This window comes from Octopus sinensis, linkage group LG1 (assembly GCF_006345805.1).
Source record: "Octopus sinensis linkage group LG1, ASM634580v1, whole genome shotgun sequence".
Taxonomy (NCBI): Eukaryota; Metazoa; Mollusca; class Cephalopoda; order Octopoda; family Octopodidae; genus Octopus; species Octopus sinensis.
In genome coordinates this window covers 74,623,539-74,642,965 of record NC_042997.1, presented here as the reverse complement: position 1 = coordinate 74,642,965, position 19,427 = coordinate 74,623,539, and the positions used below count along the sequence as shown (strand labels likewise).

At 38.3% G+C, this 19,427-nt stretch overlaps 1 protein-coding gene across 2 annotated transcripts in view; it reads left to right on the top strand.

Annotated features, from left to right (window-relative positions):
* The window catches only part of LOC115213643 (dynein beta chain, ciliary-like), an 884,597-nt gene that overhangs the window by 451,540 nt on the left and 413,630 nt on the right, over positions 1–19,427 (top strand). For both annotated transcript variants that reach the window (XM_036501971.1, XM_036501966.1), the window contains exons 24-25: positions 17,092–17,229; positions 18,854–19,087. In XM_036501971.1, coding sequence (XP_036357864.1) covers positions 17,092–17,229; positions 18,854–19,087 — 372 coding nt within the window. The remainder of the gene's footprint in view (positions 1–17,091; positions 17,230–18,853; positions 19,088–19,427) is intronic.

The following is a 19,427-nucleotide window of genomic DNA, read 5'->3' as shown; positions in this document are numbered from 1 at the left end:
GTTAATGCTCCCGAGCATCTGCCACATACAAAAACCATCTTCCTAGTTAGCCTTCCTATGACATTGCTGCACCTCTTATGTGTCCATAGCTTACACTTGGTGCATCTTATAGAGTTTCTACCTACACCTTTTCTACAGATCGAGCAGGGCCATCTACCTGAAGGCGTTTGTGATTTGTCTACCTTCCTACTTATTAGGACTTTGGTTTTAGTTAGGTTGACTCTAAGGCCCTTCGATTCTAAACCATGCTTCCACACCTGAAACTTCTTCTCCAGTTCTGATAATGACTCAGCAATTAGAGCAAGGTCATCAGCATAGAGGAGCTCCCAGGGGCATCCTGTCTTGAATTCCTCCGTTATTGCCTGGAGGACTATGATAAATAGGAGGGGGCTGAGGACTGAGCCTTGGTGGACCCCTACCTCTACCCGGAATTCTTCACTGTACTCATTGCCAATCCTCACCTTACTAGCAGCGTCCCTGTACATGGCTTGCACAGCTCTCACTAACCATTCATCTATTCCTAGTTTCCTCATTGACCACCATATGAGGGATCGGGGGACCCTGTCGAAGGCTTTCTCCATGTCAACAAAAGCCAGGTACAGGGGCTTATCTTTGGCTAGGTATTTCTCCTGCAGCTGCCTTACCAGGAATATAGCATCAGTGGTACTTTTCCCTGGCACGAAACCAAACTGCATCTCATCTAAACTAACTCTCTCTCTAATTAGTTGGCTTATGACCCTCTCTGTAACCTTCATCATCTGATCCAACAGCTTGATACCTCTGTAATTATTTGTATCTAGGGCATCACCTTTACCTTTGTAGCAGTTGACTATTATGCTGCTACACCAGTCATTGGGTATGACTCCTTCATGTATCACCTGATTAACTATACAGGTGACTAGGCTATAGCCGACACTACCAGATATTTTGAGCATCTCTGCAGTGATACCTGATGGGCCTGGGGCTTTCCCTGTCTTCATGCTTCTAATTGCCTTAGCTACTAAGGAACTATCAACCCTGATAGCTGGTCCCTCTGTTGGGTCAACGTTCGGCAGACTCTCTTTATCCCATTTATTTTCTTTATTCAGCAACCTTTCATAGTGGCGTCTCCAACCCTCTCTCTTTGCATCCTCGTTTAGCGCAAGTGAACCATCTTCCATGCGAACACACTTCTCTCCCACCACATCACAATTCTCTCTCACACACTGTCTTGCAACGCGAAACACCTCCAGTCTTTGGTCCTCACGGCGCAGAACATTGGCAAATTTTTTCTTATCTGCTTCCCCTCTGGCTAGATAGACCTGTCTCCTAGCTTCCTTTTTAGCAGTCTGATACAATTCCCTGCTACCACCATTCTTCCAGTGCTTCCAAGTCTGTCTCTTTTCTCTAATAGCCCTGTCTACGACACTGTTCCACCACCACGTTACCTTGGGATGAGAGGGGACTTTGCACCAGCCACAGATCTGGTCAGTGGCTCTCAGCAGGTTGTCCCTTAGAAACGTCCAGTTGTCCTCTACCCCATGTGATACTCTATCCCCTTCTACTTCGTCAAAGGCTTCAAGTAACATGTCTCTAAATCTCTGTCCATTCACAGGATCCTTAAGCTTCCAGATCCTTCTTCTCCATGTTGGTCGTCTTCTGGTTGTCCTACTCCTGATCCTAAAGTCACTAACTACCAGTCTATGTTGTGGGGTGCATTCTTCGCCTGGGAAGGCTTTGGCATTTATAAGTAGCCATCTCTCCCTTTGCCTGGCAAGGATGTAGTCAATTTGGCTGGTATGTTGGCCCGATCGGTAGGTGACTAGGTGGCTGGTAGGTTTCCTGAAGTTAGTGTTGCAAATCATAAGATTATTTGCATCGCAGAACTCCAGCAGCCTGGTTCCCTCCTCGTTGCGGGAACCAGAGCCATAGCCTCCATGTACGCCGTGGAAGCCCCCAGCATCCCCCAGCATGTCGTCCAACGTGACCATTGAAGTCACCAGCCACAAAGAGAAGGTCTCTGTCGTTCGTCAACGAGGTAGTCTACAGTAGAGTGTCATAGAATCGTTCTTTCTGTCCATCAGGTAGCCCCGACTGAGGAGCATAGGCTGATATAATGGTTGCTAAACTATGATGAAGCGCTAATCTAATCTTAAGTATTCTGTCGCATACTCTGATTACCTCAATTACTTTATCTACCCATTTCTCAGCGATAAGTATACCCACGCCTCCAACCCCGTCAGTGTTCCCTGCCCAGAAAATCTTGTACCTGTGTTCCTTGCCTGTGAGGAACCTAGCAGAACCTCCTCTCCACCTTACTTCTTGCATGCAACATATATCCACACGTCTCCGTTCAAGCATCTCAACTATCTCGCCAGACCTACCTTTCAGTGTGCCAACGTTGAGGGTGCCAACCCTGAGGGTGTGGGAGGTATGGGCCCTAGAGACCCTGCATCGGTGGACAGTAGCTTCATGTACCTGAAAAGAAAGCTCGCATTTGGCAGAATTCATGAGCAAGTAATACATTAGCCTTCAATTCAACCTGCATAACATACCCATTCATATTTTGCACTGTATGATCATTACCTTACCTAGGTCAAAACTAGGGGTAGGGATGGTGAAAGAGCATTTGCAGTCTTCAAGGGAAGCAACCCAGGGATGAAAAGAATAGGAACTTCCGGCATGTGTGTAGAGTGTGGGTGGGCTGGTCAACCCCAAACTAGCAAGAGGATTCTGTTAATCGTGATAGCAAGAAAGTAGGTTTGAAAGTATCAGAGAAGTCAATTTTTAGGGGAGACGATGAGTGGCTATGAAACGGGAGCAAATAGGGAGACGAGACAAGACTAAACGAAAAACATTACATGAATGGTATGTTGAAAACTGAAAGAAAATATGAATAGAGGGTACTGAAAGGAAAATATGAGAGAGAAATTGAAGAAAACTGAAAGAATAGTGATTATACGTGCAGAGGGTAGTAGGAAGCGAGGTTGAAAGAAGAAATCTTAACTTTTAGCCGTTCATGAGCTGTGCATTCGTAGTGGAGTTGAAAATATATATATATAATATATATATATATATATATATATACACACACATATATATACATATATATTACATGGACAATAATATTTTCAACCAAGTCATTACAACTATATCTAATTACTCATATGCTTCAATTCTGTGTTTATACATATACTTACTCAATTACTGACATCTATCAATGGTTTGTCTTGTTTTAGTGCACCATTTTCTATCATTAATAAAACTTTCAACAGATGTGCTAGTATTAAAATATATATATATTAATGTAAGTTTAGAGGGATATACTATCCAGGTAGATACTGTGGTAGCTCTCAGTTATATTCCAGGTTATGGCTAACCTCATTGATTAGTATTTAATGTCTATGACTACTAGGTATTGTCACTCACACAGTAAATTCCTCCAATGGGTAATTCTATGTTTGCTTCACTAGATTATAATATTATATGGAGTGTAGATTTACAATAATTATACTGATAGTGAGTATGTGGAGACAAGTACATCCTCAAAATTTTTTTCCTTTTATTTTACAGTATGTCATACAGCATATTGTTATGGCTATAATAACCTATACAGTTAGGTCATCATAAATATGCTGTATGACATACTGTAAAATAAATGGAAATAAATTTTGAGGATGTACCAGTCACCATAGTTATCATCATCATCATCATCATTTAACATCTGCTTTCCATGCTGGCATGGGTTGGATGGTTTGACTAAGGACTGACAAGACAGGAGGCTGCACCAGCCTCCAATCTGATCTGGCAAGGTTTCTACAGGGTGCCCTTCCTAACGCCAACCACTCTGAGAGTGTAGTGGGTGCTTTTTACATGCCACCGGCACAGGGGCCAGTCAGGCAGTACTGGTAACAAACACACTCAAATGGTGCTTTTTACATGACACCAGCACGGGACTGGTCAGACAGCAATGCATCAACCACATTCGTTTGGTGCTTTATATGTGCCACCAGCACAGGTGCCAGTCAGGTGGTACTGGCACCGGCCACAACAATGATTTCTCTTGACTCAACAGGTCTTCTCAAACACAGTATATTGCCCAATGATTGAAGAGTACTCTTAAATGGGCTGGTTATGTGACACTGGCATAGGCCAGGGTTATGGTCTCACTTGGCTTGCTGTGTCTTCTCAAGCACAGCCTATCTCCGCAGGTCTCAGTCATTTGTTATTGCCTCAGTGAGGCCCAGCGTTTGAAAGTCATGCTTCACCACTTCATACCAGGTCTTCTTGGGTCTACCTCTTCCACAGGTTCCCTTCACTGTTAGAGTGTGATACTTCTTCACACAGCTCTCCTCATCCATACGCAGCACATGACCACACCAGCACAGTCGTCTCTCTTGCACACCACACCTGATGCTTCATATGTCCAACTTTTCTCTCAGAGCACTTACACGCTGTTGTGTATGCACACTGACATTACACATCCAATGGAGCATACTAGCTTCCTTTCTTGCAAGCCTACACTTGTCCTCAGCTGTCACAGCCCATGTTTCACTGCCATGTAGCATGGCAGTTCATACGCGTGTGTCATACAGTCTACCTTTCACTCTGAGCAAGAGACCCTTTGTTACCTGCAGAGTTAGTAGCTCTCTAAACTTTGTCCAGGCTATTCTTATTCTAGCAGCTACACTCTCCAGCTACTGACTTGGTCACCTAAGTAATGGAAGCTGTCAACTATTTCTACTTTTTTCCCCTGTCATGTGATGGAAGCTGTTTTCTGCACATTTTCAGTATTTATTGCTCCTGTACCTCTGCCACATATACGTGTGGCAGAGAAATTGAAGGAAACTGAAAGAATAGTGATTATACGTGCAGAGGGTAGTAGGAAGCGAGGTTGAAAGAAGAAATCTTAACTTTTAGCCGTTCATGAGCTGTGCATTCGTAGTGGAGTTGAAAGCGAGTGGGCTTAGCGATGGCGATGGTGGTTATCGAAGACGGGGGCATATAGAAGACATAGGGAGAGGGACAGGGTTAGTTGGGGAGGAGGGGGGGAAAGAAATGGTCAAGGAACACATGTGTGGAAGCTGTGCGATGGGTTCTGACTGGCATAGTGGAACAAGACGAAAGTGTCGATAATATTTATTATTTGATAATTAAGATAGGCTTGGAGAGAAAGAGGTAAAATCTAAAATCTGAGTTCGTCAGGAAGTCTTAACTGGACCCCAAACTAGCAAGAGGATTCTGTTAATCGTGATAGCAAGAAAGTAGGTTTGAAAGTATCAGAGAAGTCAATTGCCACATGAAACACTAACTTCCCAGTTAGCCTTCCTCTGATATTGCTGCACCTTTTATGTGTCCATACCCTACACTGGGTACATCTTATGGAGTTTCTACCTACACCTTTTCTACAGATTGAGCAGGGCCATCTACCTGAAGGGATTTGTGATTTGTCTGCCTTCCTACTTACTAAGACTTTGGTTTTTGCTAGATTTACTCTTAAGTATCTTCAATTCTAGACCTTGCTTCCACACCTGAAACTTCTCCTCTAGTTCTGATAGTGACTCAGCTATTAGCGCAAGGTCATCAGCATAGAGGAGCTCCTAGCGGCATCCTGTCTTGAAATCCTGTTATTGCCTGGAAGACTATGATGAATAAGAGGAGGCTGAGGACTGATCCTTGTTGGATCCCTACCCCTACCCGGAATTCTTTACTATACTCGTTGCCAACCTTCATCTTAATGACAGCCTCCTGGTACATGACTTGTACAGCTCTCACTAACCACTCATCTACCCCTAGTTTCCATGTCAATGAAAGCCAATTATAGAGGTTTATCTTTGGCTAGGTATTTCTCCTGCAGCTGTCTTACCAGAAATATAGCATTGGAGCTTCTCCCTGGCACAAACTCAAACTGCATCTCGTCTAAATTAACTCTCTCCATGACTTTCATCACCAGATCTAATAACTTGATACCTCTGTAATTATTCATATCTCATGCCTCACCTTTATCTTTGTAACAGTTGACTATTGTGCTGCTACACCAGTCATTGGTTATGACTCCTTCATGTATCACCTGATTGACTATATGGGTGACTAGACTACAGCTGACACTGCCAGATATTTTAAGCATCTCTGCAGGGATTCCTGATGGGCCAGGGTCTTTTCCTGTCTTCATACCCTTAATTGCTTTATCTACCAAGGTACTGTCAATTCGGATAGCTGATAACCTCTGTTGAGTCAATATTTGGCAGACTCTCTTTCTCCCATTCATTCTCTTCATTTAGCAATCTTTCATAGTGGCATCTTCACATCTCTCCCTCATGTCATAACATCATGATTTTCTCTCCTTCACTGTCTTGCAACGTGAAACACTTCAAGTCTTTGGTCCTCATGATGTAGAACATTGGCAAATTTTTTCTTATCTGCTTTCCCTCTGGCTAAGTAAACCTGTCTCCTAGCTTCCCTTCTAGTAATCTGATACAGTTCCCTGATACCACCATTCTTCCAGTCTTTCCACGCCTGTTTTTTTTTTCCCTAATGGCCTTGTCAACTACATTGTTCCACCACCACATTACCTTAAGTTGAGAGGGAACTTTTCACCATCGACAGATCTGGTCAGTAGCCCTCAGCATGTTGTCCTGTAGGAATCTCCAGTTGTCTTCCATATTATGTGATGCTATATCCTCCTCTTTTTCGTCAAAAGCTTCGATTAAACATCTCTAAATTTCTGTCATTCAGGGGATCCTTAAGCTTCCAGACCCTTCTTTTCCATGCCAGTCATATTCAGGGCCTCAATTTAGTCCTGATCCTGAAGTTGCTAACTACTAACCTATGTTATGGGGTGCATTCTTCACCTGGGAAGGTTTTGGCATTTTTAAGTAACCATCATTCCTGTTTCATGGTGGAGAATGTAGTCAGTCTGACTAGTGTGTCCACCAGACTGGTAGGTGAACAGGTGACTGGCAGGTTTTCTGAAGTTAGTATATATATGTGTGTGTGTGTATATATATATATATATATATATATTATATATATATATATATATATATATATTATATATATGGTAGCAAAGTATCTTATCAGAAGGCTAAAAGGGGAGCGAGATGTCAAGTCCATCTAATTAGAGTAGAAATGGAAATGAAGAGGTTTGTCAAAGTCCTATAGCATGAATATCAGAGACTTGAAATGTTCTGAATTGCGAGACAATGTGTCTGTGAGAATTAAGATATTGTAGGAGGGAAGTGTGTGTGGGTGAATAAAGGTATGCTTGCATGTAGTGATGTGGAAAATGTATTATGCAAGACTGCTGAGTGCAGAGAATGAATGGGATAAAGAGAGTTTCCCTCATGTGAACAGAGGGACTGGTTATCCTAGTGGACAGCAGTATGGTAGATAAGGCAATTAAAAACATGAAAACCAGGAAAGCCCCTGGTCCATTCGGAATCATTGCTGAGATGCTCAAAATATCCAGTAAGATAGAATACAGGCTGGTCACCAGCATAGTTAATCAGATCATTCAGAAAGGTGTAATACCCACTGACTGACATAGCAGCATAATTGTTAGCTGCTACAAGTGTAAGAGTGATGCATTAGATAGAAGCAATTATAGAGACATTAAACTCCTGAACCAGGGGATAAAAATTATGGAGAGTTATAGCTCAGTTAATTAGGAGCAGAATTAGGCTATACAAAATACAGTTAGGCTTTGTCCAGGTAAGAAACACTACTGACACTATTTTCATAGTCAGACAACTGCAAGAGAAGTACTTAAAAAGAATAAGCAATTATACCTGGCACTCATTGATCTCGGAAAAACCTTCGATTGAGTGCTCTACTGTGTGATATGATGGGCTTTGAGTAGGTTAGGGATAGATGAGTGGCTGGTGAAAGTTGCACAGGCCAGGTATAAAGATGCTGTTAGTAAGGTGAGAGTTAACCATGAGTACAGCAGAGAATTTGGTGTTCAAGTAGGGGTTCATCAAGGCTCAGTCCTTAGTCCCCTCCTTTTCATCATTGTCCTCCAGGCCATAACAGAGGAAGTCAAGACTTGTAGCTCCTGGGAACTACTATCTGGATTCCATTTCAGAACTAGATGAGAAATTCAAGGTGTGAAAGCAAAACATGGAATCTAAGGTCTTTAATGTTAACTTAGCAAAGACTAAGGTCCTAGTAAACAAGAAAACTGACAGGACCCAATTTATAGGAAAGGTGTAGGCACGAACTCTGTATGGTGAACCCAGTATAAGCTATGGACACACAAGAGATGCAGTGGATTAATAGGAAGGTTATCAGAAAAGATAGTTTTCATATGTGGAAGATGCACAAGATCCATAAAAACTTTAGGTATCCAGGAAATTGATTCTCTCAAATGCCCTGGTGGCTCATTAGAGGTAGTAGATAATTTCTACTGCCTAGGGGACCAAATGAGTAGTAGGGGAGGATGCACGGAGAGTGTGATAGCTAGAATGAGAATAGGAAGGAGGAAGTTCAGAGAGCTATTAACTCTGTTGGCCATGAAAGGTTTTTTCTCCCCAAATGAAAGGAAGATTGTATGAGGCATGTGTATGGACAGAAATTCTACATGGTAGTGAGACATGCGTTCTGAATGCAGAGGACATGTGAAGGTTAGAAAGGAATGAGGCTAGTATACTCTGTTGGATGTGTAATGTAAGTGTACATACATATTCGACAGAGTGCTAGTGTTCTGAGAGAGAAGTTAGGCATATGAGGAATTGGTTGTTGTGTGCAAGAGAGAAGACTCGCTGGCTTGGTCATGTGATGTGGATAGATGCTGACAGCTCCATAAGGAAGTGCTGATCTCTCAAAGTGGATAAATCATGTGGAAGTGGGAAACCCAAGAAGACATAGGATGGAGTACTGAAGACACTGAACCTTTCGGGTGAGATGACAAAGGACTGAGATGCCTGGTGCTTGGCCATACTCAACAAGACCCGTATTCTGCAGCAGGAGTGTTAAGATTTGTGGCAGCCCTATGTAAAAGCAACTATGCCATACCATGTAAAAGCACCTGTGTTGTGCCATGTAAACATGCCCATACAGTGAGATGTAAAAGCACCCATGGAGTGCCACGTAAAAGCTCCTGTGCAGTGCCATCTAAAAGCACCCATGCAGTGCCTCATAAGAGCACCCAGCACATTCTGTGGAGTGTTTAGTGTTAGGAAGGCATCCAGCTGGAGTCTAATGCAGCTCCTCAGCTTACCAACTCTGGTCAAACCATCCAACCCATACCAGCATGAACAATGGACATTGAATGATGATGATGTATGTATATATATATATATATATATATCATCATCATCATCATTTAGCGTCCGTTTTCCATGCTAGCATGGGTTGGACGGTTTAACTGGGGTCTGTGAAGCCGGAAGGCTTCATCAGGCCCAGTCAGATTTGGCAGTGTTTCTACGGCTGGATGCCCTTCCTAACGCCAACCACTCCGTGAGTGTAGTGGGTGCTTTTTACGTGCCACCTGCACAGGTGCCAGACGGAGCTGGCAAACGGCCATGAACGGATGGTGCTTTTACGTGCCACCGGCACGGGGGCCAGGCGAGGCTGGCAACGGACACGAACAGATGGTGCTTTTACGTGCTACCGGCATGGGGCCAGGCGAGGCTGGCAACGGACACGAGCGGATGGTGCTTTTACGTGCCAATGGCACGGGGGCCAGGCGAGGCTGGCAACGGACACGAGCGGATGGTGCTTTTACGTGCCAATGGCACGGGGGCCAGGCGAGGCTGGCAACGGACACGAGCGGATGGTGGTTTTACGTGCCAACGGCACGGGGGCCGGGCGAGGCTGGCAACGGACACGAACGGATGGTGTTTTTACGTGCTACCATCACAAGGGCCAGGCGAGGCTGGCAACGGACATGTGCGGGTGGTGCTTTTATGTGCCAACGGCACGGAGGCCAGGCGAGGCTGGCAACAGACAAACGATCGGATGGTTCACTTAACCACAGCTGCAATTTCCACTGATGTTGATTTGGTTTGATTTTGACTTCTCACCGGTCTTGCCGGGTCCTCCCACGCACAGCACACCTCCACAGGTCTCGGTCTCCAGTCATTTCCTTGGTGAGACCCAAAGTTCGAAGGTCGTGCCTCACCACCTCGTCCCAAATAATAATAATAATAATAATAATGATAATAATAATAATAATAAAAGGGAGTATAACTCCAAACTTACAGGGAAAAATTCAATTTAGTATTAAATCAAATTTCACAATATAAATATATAATATATATGAATTAGAGAAAAAACACTATTATGCAATTCAAACAATGATAGACATAAACCAAATCATAAATAAAAAATAAAATATATTTTAAAACATATAACTAGATCACAAAAAGTACAAAAAGAATAAACAATATATAATATGCAAAAAGACTACGTACGTTTCATGGCTATAATTTTAATTCGAATTACAATTAAATTTAAATTTAATCGAAAAACAATTCAATTTAAAATTATAGTCACTCCTCAGGTCAACAATAATAACAATAATAAATAAACAAATAAAATAAAACAATATTTCTTAAAGAAATAAAATCATGATTTTTCTTATAGAAGAATTAATTAAATTTGAAATTTAAAACATTAGGACCAGTTGCCTACAATACATTTATCATGTTGAATGTTTGAGGTAAAAAATAGAGTAAATAGATAGAAAAATGTATTTCTCTGTGAAGATATAATTTAGCTTTAATAAAAACATTAATAAACTATAAAATATCTTTAACCTAGCTATACTCTAATATTTAATTACCAAACTATTTTACAAAACAATCACACTTAATATTCTTAGATTTTAGTTCACATATAATAATTATAAAATCATATAAAAGAACGTATCTAAATTATAATCAACAAATATAGCAAATAGAAATCCATATTTTTTCAATCGATAAACATAAATAAATAAATATATTACTCCATTATTACTTAAATAAATATTATAGATATCATTCCAAAAATATTTATAAAATAAAAAATAAGAAATGAAAAATTCCAAACCTGAAAATGTATAACTTATTGTTTAAAAAATTATTTGCGAAAAAAGTACTTATTATTATTATTATTATTATTATTAAATTTAATAGTACTAGAAATATAATAAGAACCTTTAGTTACACTAAAACATTTTAACAATCTAAATCACAGTGACAAACTTAGTTTGTCACTATTTTACAATTTACGTACAGATATAACAATTATAAAATAATAATTAAATAAATGTACATATCTAAAATATCATTAACAAATAAAAAAAAATTAGAAATTCATATTTATCAATCAATACTTATAAAGAGTACATTATTATTTCTTAAATAAAAATGTATACTTATCTCTCCAAAAGGTGTATTATGAACTAAAACATTTCAAAATGAAAAACGTATTACTTAGCGTTTATAAATCTACTCGTGAAGACGTGGCTTAAAGAAATAGAACAAACAGATGGAAATATACATTTTATCAATGGAAACTACAAATATATTTTAGCTTTAACAAAAAGAGAATGAAATCTCTAAGAGAGAATAAAATCACTAAACTGTAGGATATCATTCACTAGAAACCTAAAATTTAAAATTAACTACGAGAAAATACAAATATACTCAAATTACCACATAGTTAAATTAATTTATATAACTACAATTTACTTGATATTATCTAATACTCTTATACAAATTTATTTGTTTCATTCATATAAATATGGTTACGCTGGAGCCCCACCTTTATTTGAACAAATCAACCCCAGGACCCATTCTAAATAAACTCAGTACTAATTCAATCAGTATCAATTTTATAACCATAGTCTAATATACCTAAGTTAATTTAAAAACTATAATGTAATTATATTTATTAATTAAATAAACATCTAAAATAAATCCAATTCAAAATATATAATACAAAGTCATGTTGACTAATATATAAAATACCATCACAAACCATAAACTGCACTATCACTTATAACAAATATATATCTAATAAATATTCAAAATATATCCTAACTAACAAATTAAACTTATGATATAAGTAAATTAATTCATATTTAAATCTAATACTTCGCTCATTAAGGGAATAAATAAAGTACATATTATTATTATAAATAAATAGTATATGAAAAATAAAATTTTTACTACATATTCAAAATTATTTAACGTTACTAAAACTATTTCCCCAAAAAATAATACTTAATACTTTTAATTTTAGTACACATATAACAAGTATAAAAATAATAATAACAATATCAACAACAATAACAACAAAATAATGAAATGACTATCTTTTAATCTATATTCATTAATTAAATTATATATTTAGTAATTAAGGAGAAGATCGAGAGGTACAATAGGGGAGAGTACCCAAAAGTAGAAAAGCGCAGGAAAGTATACTTCCACAAGGAGGAAAAAGGATATAAAACCAGGCCTACAAGTAAAGTATACGAGATAGACGAAAGATGGAAGGGATACTGGGAGGTGGCCATGGACTTGGAAAGACAAGTAATATTTCCATTAATAAAAACAGCAAAAAGACCGGATTTAGTCCTATGGAACAGAGACCGAAGAATAGGAATTTTACTAGAACTGACAGTACCTTGGGAAGAGAACATCGGCAATGCAGAGGAACTAAAGAAGAAGATATACGAAAAGCTAATTGAAGAATGCAGAGAACGGGGATGGAATGTTGAATATTATCACCTGGTAGTGGGGGCTAGAGGCTTCATTGAAAGGAAAATGACGACGCTTTTCAAAAGAAGATTTGTTTTTTCTAGCTCCGAGCTGCAGAAACTAATAAGGAGAGTACAGGAGGCGGTCGAAAAAGCCAGCTTCTATATATGGCTGAAGCAGGAAGACTGAAAATGGCTTGAAAGTCATAACATGCCGGTGGGAAATAACATCATTAGGCGAGACAAGCTGACACTGAATCAGCTTCGCTGACTGACAGGTGACGGTCATTTAGAAAATGCGCGGGCTAAAACTACGTGCCTTCACTAGTCAGTTAAAGTGAGACAGTGTCATGTAACAACTTGCTGGGGCTGCCTGCTGGAGCCTAGCGGCAGGTATTTATAGGGTAAAATTTGACAAGTCAATCAGTCACCAGCTGACACTCGCTGACGATACATCGAAGAGGCCAGGGAACAGAAGAAAGAAGAAAGAAGACATGCACCCAACACCAGAGCTGAAGACACCTCCGAAAGGGGGGGGGGCCCGCCATGTCAAAACGGTAGAGGAGTAGGGGCTGAAACTGGACGTGGTTCCTCCTGATGATGTCTTGAGCTAACTGGATCCTATAAAGGAGCTCTTGTGGTAGCAGACCACGAAACTCAGCTGTAATTCCTCAGATACTGACTGCAGGGAAAGACTTGCTGACAATCCAGAAAAAGGGATGACAAGGTGGAGAGACGCTTGATAGTACGACAGCGTAACGAAGGATCAAATGGGCTTGCAGCCCGATCTGGGGTAAAATTGCAACGAAAAACATGGGAAATCATGCCCCCATGATCCCTGACCACGGGGGGAGAATAAAGGATCAAATAGGGATGGAAAAAAACGAAATGGACTTGGACCGGAAATGGACAATGAGAAAGGAAACGTTATAGGAATGGTAGATGAAGAGTTCAGCTGCTGCGGAAAGGTGTTTGCTAGTTACATCAGGCTGAAAATCCACCAAGGGAAGGTGTGTCAGAAGAAAGTAATTCAACAATGCGGGTTGATAAACCATAAGACGTGTGGCCAGAACCCCCTGGAAAATAACCATAGCGAGGTTCATTCCACGGTTGAGTTGGAACAGTAAAAAAGACTGATAGGCGTGAAGAGGACAAATATTAAGTGGCCGAAAGCAAATGATGCAGCAAGTTATAAAAAATTTGACAATGAGGTAGCAAGAATGACCACCAAATTCAAAGGTGACGATGAACAAAAGCTCGAAAACCTGACTAATACAATCTACCAGTAAGGAGAGAAAAGATTTGGACTGGAAACAACAGGGAAGGTAGAATCAACGGCAAAGAGCGGACTATCGAGGAGAGAAAGGTGGATCGCAAAGATTCGAGAAGAGAAGAAAAAACTCAGAACCAGATGGAGGGATGCGAAGGAGGAGGAAAGAGAAGGGCTAAAGCAGCTGTATGAAGAGATAAAAAGAGGCATCGAGATCTGCTAAGAAAACAAAGAAGGAGGAGCAGAAGAAAGGAGAGAGAAAAAAACTATTGTAGCTTTGTGAACAAACCCTATCAATATGTGAAACATCTATTTACTGAAAGTAAAAGCGGAAAATTGGATTGCACAAAAGAAGAGCTCAAACAGCATCTGAAAGAGACATACAGCGACTCTGACAGAAATGAAGCACTCCCAGAAATGCACGGACTGAAGAAACCACCTGAACCAAGTGTACCATTTGATTTGAGTGACATCAAACGGAAAGAAATGGATGAGTTCATAAGAAAAGCAAGAGCAAAAAGTGCACCAGGGAACGATGGAGTGAGCTACAAGGTATATAAATATTGCCCGAAATTACGCTTGCAGCTATTTGCACTGATAAGAGAAATGTGGAAGAAGAAAGATGTAGCGGAGCGATGGTGTATAGCTGAAGGTATCTATCTACCTAAAGAAAAAGAGACAAAAACACTAGGTCAATTTAGACCAATTTCACTACTAAATACAGACGGGAAAATCATGTTTGGAATAATTGCTAGACGAATCATAAGATTTGTACAGCATAATGGGTATGTTAATGAAGCAATCCAAAAAGCAGGAATCCTCGGAATCCCTGGGTGCATAGAACACGCATTTGCCATCTGGGAAGCCATCACCTGTGCAAAACAAATGAAGAAAAACCTGTATATTGTTTGGCTAGATCTTGCCAATGCTTATGGATCTGTTCCGCACGCAATAATAAAAACAGCGATGGACTTCTTTTAGATTCCAAAAGATGTTCAACGAATGCTCATGTCATACTACGACAACCTGAGGATGAGATTTACCGCAAGAAAGTTCACAACGGAGTGGCAATGGCTTGAACTAGGTATTGCAGCCGGATGCACGATATCAGTCATCTTATTCGTGCTAGTCATGGAAATGCTACTCAGATCTACAAACTGTGAGAAAGCTGTTACAAAGACACCATTAAGGGCTTTTATGGATGATGTAACTATATTATCGGAAAGTAGAGAAGCAGCATGCCACCGATGTTATCCAAGGGAAAGGCAAAGGCTGATACAGCTTTGTACCAGTGACGCTGCAGCTCATTTATTAAAGTGCAAGTGGCTGAGAACTCCACAGACATGTGTACCCTTAATATAGTTCTCGGGGTGATTCAGCGTGACACAAACTGACATTTTAGATTTCTTCGCCTTGAAACCAAAAGAATTTTACATTGATGGGATTTAAAAGCTTGTAAATAGATGGAAGGAAGTCATAAATAATCAGGGAAAGTACATTGATGATTAAATTTAAATTAAATATAACATTGATTACTTGTTTTCTTTATTCAAAATTTGGACAGAACTTATGGGATGACCTGATAGATTATAGAAAAAGCAATTACAATTAATATGGTATTTAGTATTGAAATATTAAAATATTCTTCTATATTTATGAGAACACCTCAATGTAAAATTACTTCTACAATTCAACAATACTAATTTAGAAGAAATTATATAACATCTCCCCTTGGCAAAGACACATTTAAAATTTCCAGTATTGTACAATGGTGTGCAACCAAAAATAGGCCACTTCAAATCATAGTTAATGTTCCTTCTTTTAAATCCCAAGATTCATAGAATTACATTTTCTTATATACTTAAATGAATGAGAATGATTACATAATCTAGATATCCAAATTGTAGCAGATGAATCCATGCAACAGCACGCATGATTCCATGCCAAGATCTTACACCAATACATCATACTCCTCCACCAACCCTCCAAAGGACAAACAACTTTGTTTTAGCAACCATAAGGTATTTATTCACTTGTATGTCGTACTCATGGTTAAAAGAATTAGTATTCTCAAAAGTAAATGTTAAGGCAGGATTATCAGCAGTATTATAATCAATATTGATGTTATCTTAAAGGTATTATTAATTTCACAGTCAGAATAACTTTTACTTAAAGTATCAAAATCTAGTTTAGAGAAATTATCGTTAGAATTAATTTCACAATTCACACTATTGGTTTTTCTCAAGTTCACTAATTTTGTGTTGAGATACTGTCTAATTTAATTATATGCTACAATAATTTCAGCCAAATTCCTGGTGGTTGGATACAAAAATTTTACTTTATGGCAATTAAATAATTTCCCACACTTGGTGTGAAATATTTAGCAATATTTATGCAGTAAAGTATTTCTGAGGAATATTTGTAGCTATGTAAGATATGAAATGGTGCAGTATACCAGATAATATATTTTGATTTAGTCTTTCTCTTAATTATATATATATGGAGAAAAATGTTTTATAGCACTGTGGTTGCTAGTATAATGTTTGCATTCAGATCATTGTGTATTCTGGTATGCTGAATCAATGCTTTCTTTTGTATCTTGTTTCGTTAGTGAGTTGTGGTAAGTACCAACATTTTCTGCAATTTCTGCATCACTGTTGTATCTCTAGTAGTTATGGTTACCAAAGTTCAACGTGTTAGGTTATTAATGTTCAATCCTATTGCATACAAGTGACAGAAGTAATGAAGGATGCTTTAATGAAGATTGTAAATTGACTTCACATCTACATTTGATTGTATGGTATTCTTATTGAATAGTAGAGATAATTATTCCAGTACATGAACCTGAAGTAAAGATTGGATGAAAGATTTTTTTATTGCTATATTTACAGAAGTAATGTAACAGTTAATCACTGGAAGATATGAACATGAATATGACAATTTGATTGATAAGGTCATAGGTATGAACAGTAATGTTATGTCAAATTAACTAGTCTACAGAGGAAGTCTCTGGATCTATTTCTGAACTTCTAAACTTCAGTAAATGAATTTTCTCAACCTGTTCACATCTAATATATAAAATTACAGATAAAACTGCTATTAAAGCTTTATTACGATCATTACAAAAAACACACCTAATATTAATATTTTGTTTCAGGTTTGTGTTCACCTTGTAAAACTCTTTGACAGTCTTGCTAAATTAGAATTTGAACCAAACACCAAATTGGCAAAAACTATGTTTAGCAAAGATGGAGAAAAGATAGAACTTAGTAAATTGTGTGACTGCTCTGGACAGGTAAGAATTTCTTATATTGGAGTTCCAAAATTATTTGGAAGTTCATAACTTAATTTCAAATTTGTATTATGGAAATAATAGCAAAAATTTATTATATGTTAAATTATTATTAAATTACTGTAAAACTTTTGTCTTCTTGTTGTCAGAGGCAAATTAACTGGACTGAACCTACTTTTTCTTGGACTGGAAACTATAGGACACCACTTAAGTAGAGTAAAATCATTCAAATAGGAACCAAACCTTTATTACAAACCCTCCAGAGATCTGTATGGATAACAGGTGTTAAACTTATGTATAAAAATATAGATAGGCAATATGTATTTTTTCAGTTCTTATTGCAATATCTTTGTCTGAAACAGGTAAAGACACTGCCATTAATATAGTTTATACTGATATTTGTTGGGTGGGTTAGAGAATTTGTAATTTCAGGCCTTTTCTGTGTGTCCTATGGTGTTGTTAGGTTATCTAAGATCTTGCAAATTTAACTGTCCAAGTGAAACTGGAAATTTTTCTATCCTAGTACAGGTGACAAGGCTTGTTTGATACACATTGTAGGTGTTGGTTTGGCTTTCAATGACAATATTCCAATTCATTCTCTCTTCTCTTTATTTTATAAAGTGAAGAAATTAAACAGTTTAAAAGAATAGAATTTGAACTGTCCAAGGGTTTCCTTTGTAATAGTTTTATGAGAGGGAACCTGAGTTGGGAACAACATGAGTATTAAATGAAATCAGTCTCATCCACAGTTAGAGTGACAATAAATTTTCTCTTGCTTCAAATATTATTGGGATCTAACTATATGAAAGTTGTTGTTAGTTTGATTATATGTACCTGAAATAGTAGCACACTTTGCAAATTCTATGGGAGGAGACATATGGGATGGAGAGTTGCTTGAGAGATCACAAGATGTGTGACAAGAGATTTCAGACAAATAACACTAAATAACACCAGTAAGGGTACCACTACATAGCTGCCAAATCTCCTTCAGACAGCATTGGATAATGTAGTGTGGGGTACACTATTCTTGGGAAAAACCAAATTGGCAATTTAGATTGAATACTAATGCTGCAAACATGGTAGTTAGTCATGTTGAAGAATACTGCTTAAAATTGTTATCAAAAACAAGGAAACTGCAATAATGATTTAGTATATGAGAAAAAGAGAGTTTCGTACATGTTGGCTAGCCAGCTGAAAGATAAGTATCCTCTCACTTGTGTTTCACTGTGTTCCTGATCATTATTTTCTAACTGCAAATAGGCATGTGGAAAAAGTACAAATTAATTCTTGTCTAAGTTATGTTAGCATGGAAAATTAAACTTAAAACAAGCACAAGCTTACTTAGAAGAGACTATTGGGTATTATTGTAGGAATGCTGCATAAGCAAATTCAGAGGTTTTATCTTCTGCAATGCAGCCATGATAATTATAACTGCCATTATCCAAACTTTATTTTGATTGAACTTTCATTGATATTCTTCAAGAAAGTATGGGTGGCAGAGGAAAACCCAAAAAAAAAAAAAAAAGGTATGGTAAGATTCAAGTTGTTGGGCTTCAGAGACAGAATCAGTAACCTTTAAAATAATGTGGTCACAAAGTGTGCTACAAACAAAGCTTTAATTTTCTAGGTTGAGATCTGGCTGAATAACGTGTTAGATCACATGAGAAATACAGTACGATTTCAGATGACTATTGCTGTGGCTGAATATGAAGAAAAACCTCGAGAGAGTTGGATATTCGACTTCCCAGCTCAAGTTGCTTTGTGTGGAACACAGATCTGGTGGACCAGTGATGTTAACATGGCATTTGTTCGACTTGAAGAAGGTTATGAAAATGCTATGAAGGACTATTTTAAGAAGCAGGTAAATGTTCATGTGACGAAAATTAGTGTTGAAAGAAAGAAAAAGATATTTCATGTTATGTAACTGTTTTGCTTTTTTTATAATTAAATTATACTTGATATGGTTCATGTTGTTTTCCCATATCCAAGCATGAAATAATTACTTAGTGTTAGAATAATGGACAACTGAGCATATAATTCTGTTTTCAGATTCTTATTAAACATCATCATTATCATCATCATCATTGTCATTTAACATCCACTTTACATGCTGGCATCTGTAAAACGGTTTGACTGGAACTGATAGGCCAGAGAGCTGTACCAGGTACCAGTCTGATTTGACTTAGTTTCTACAGCTGAAT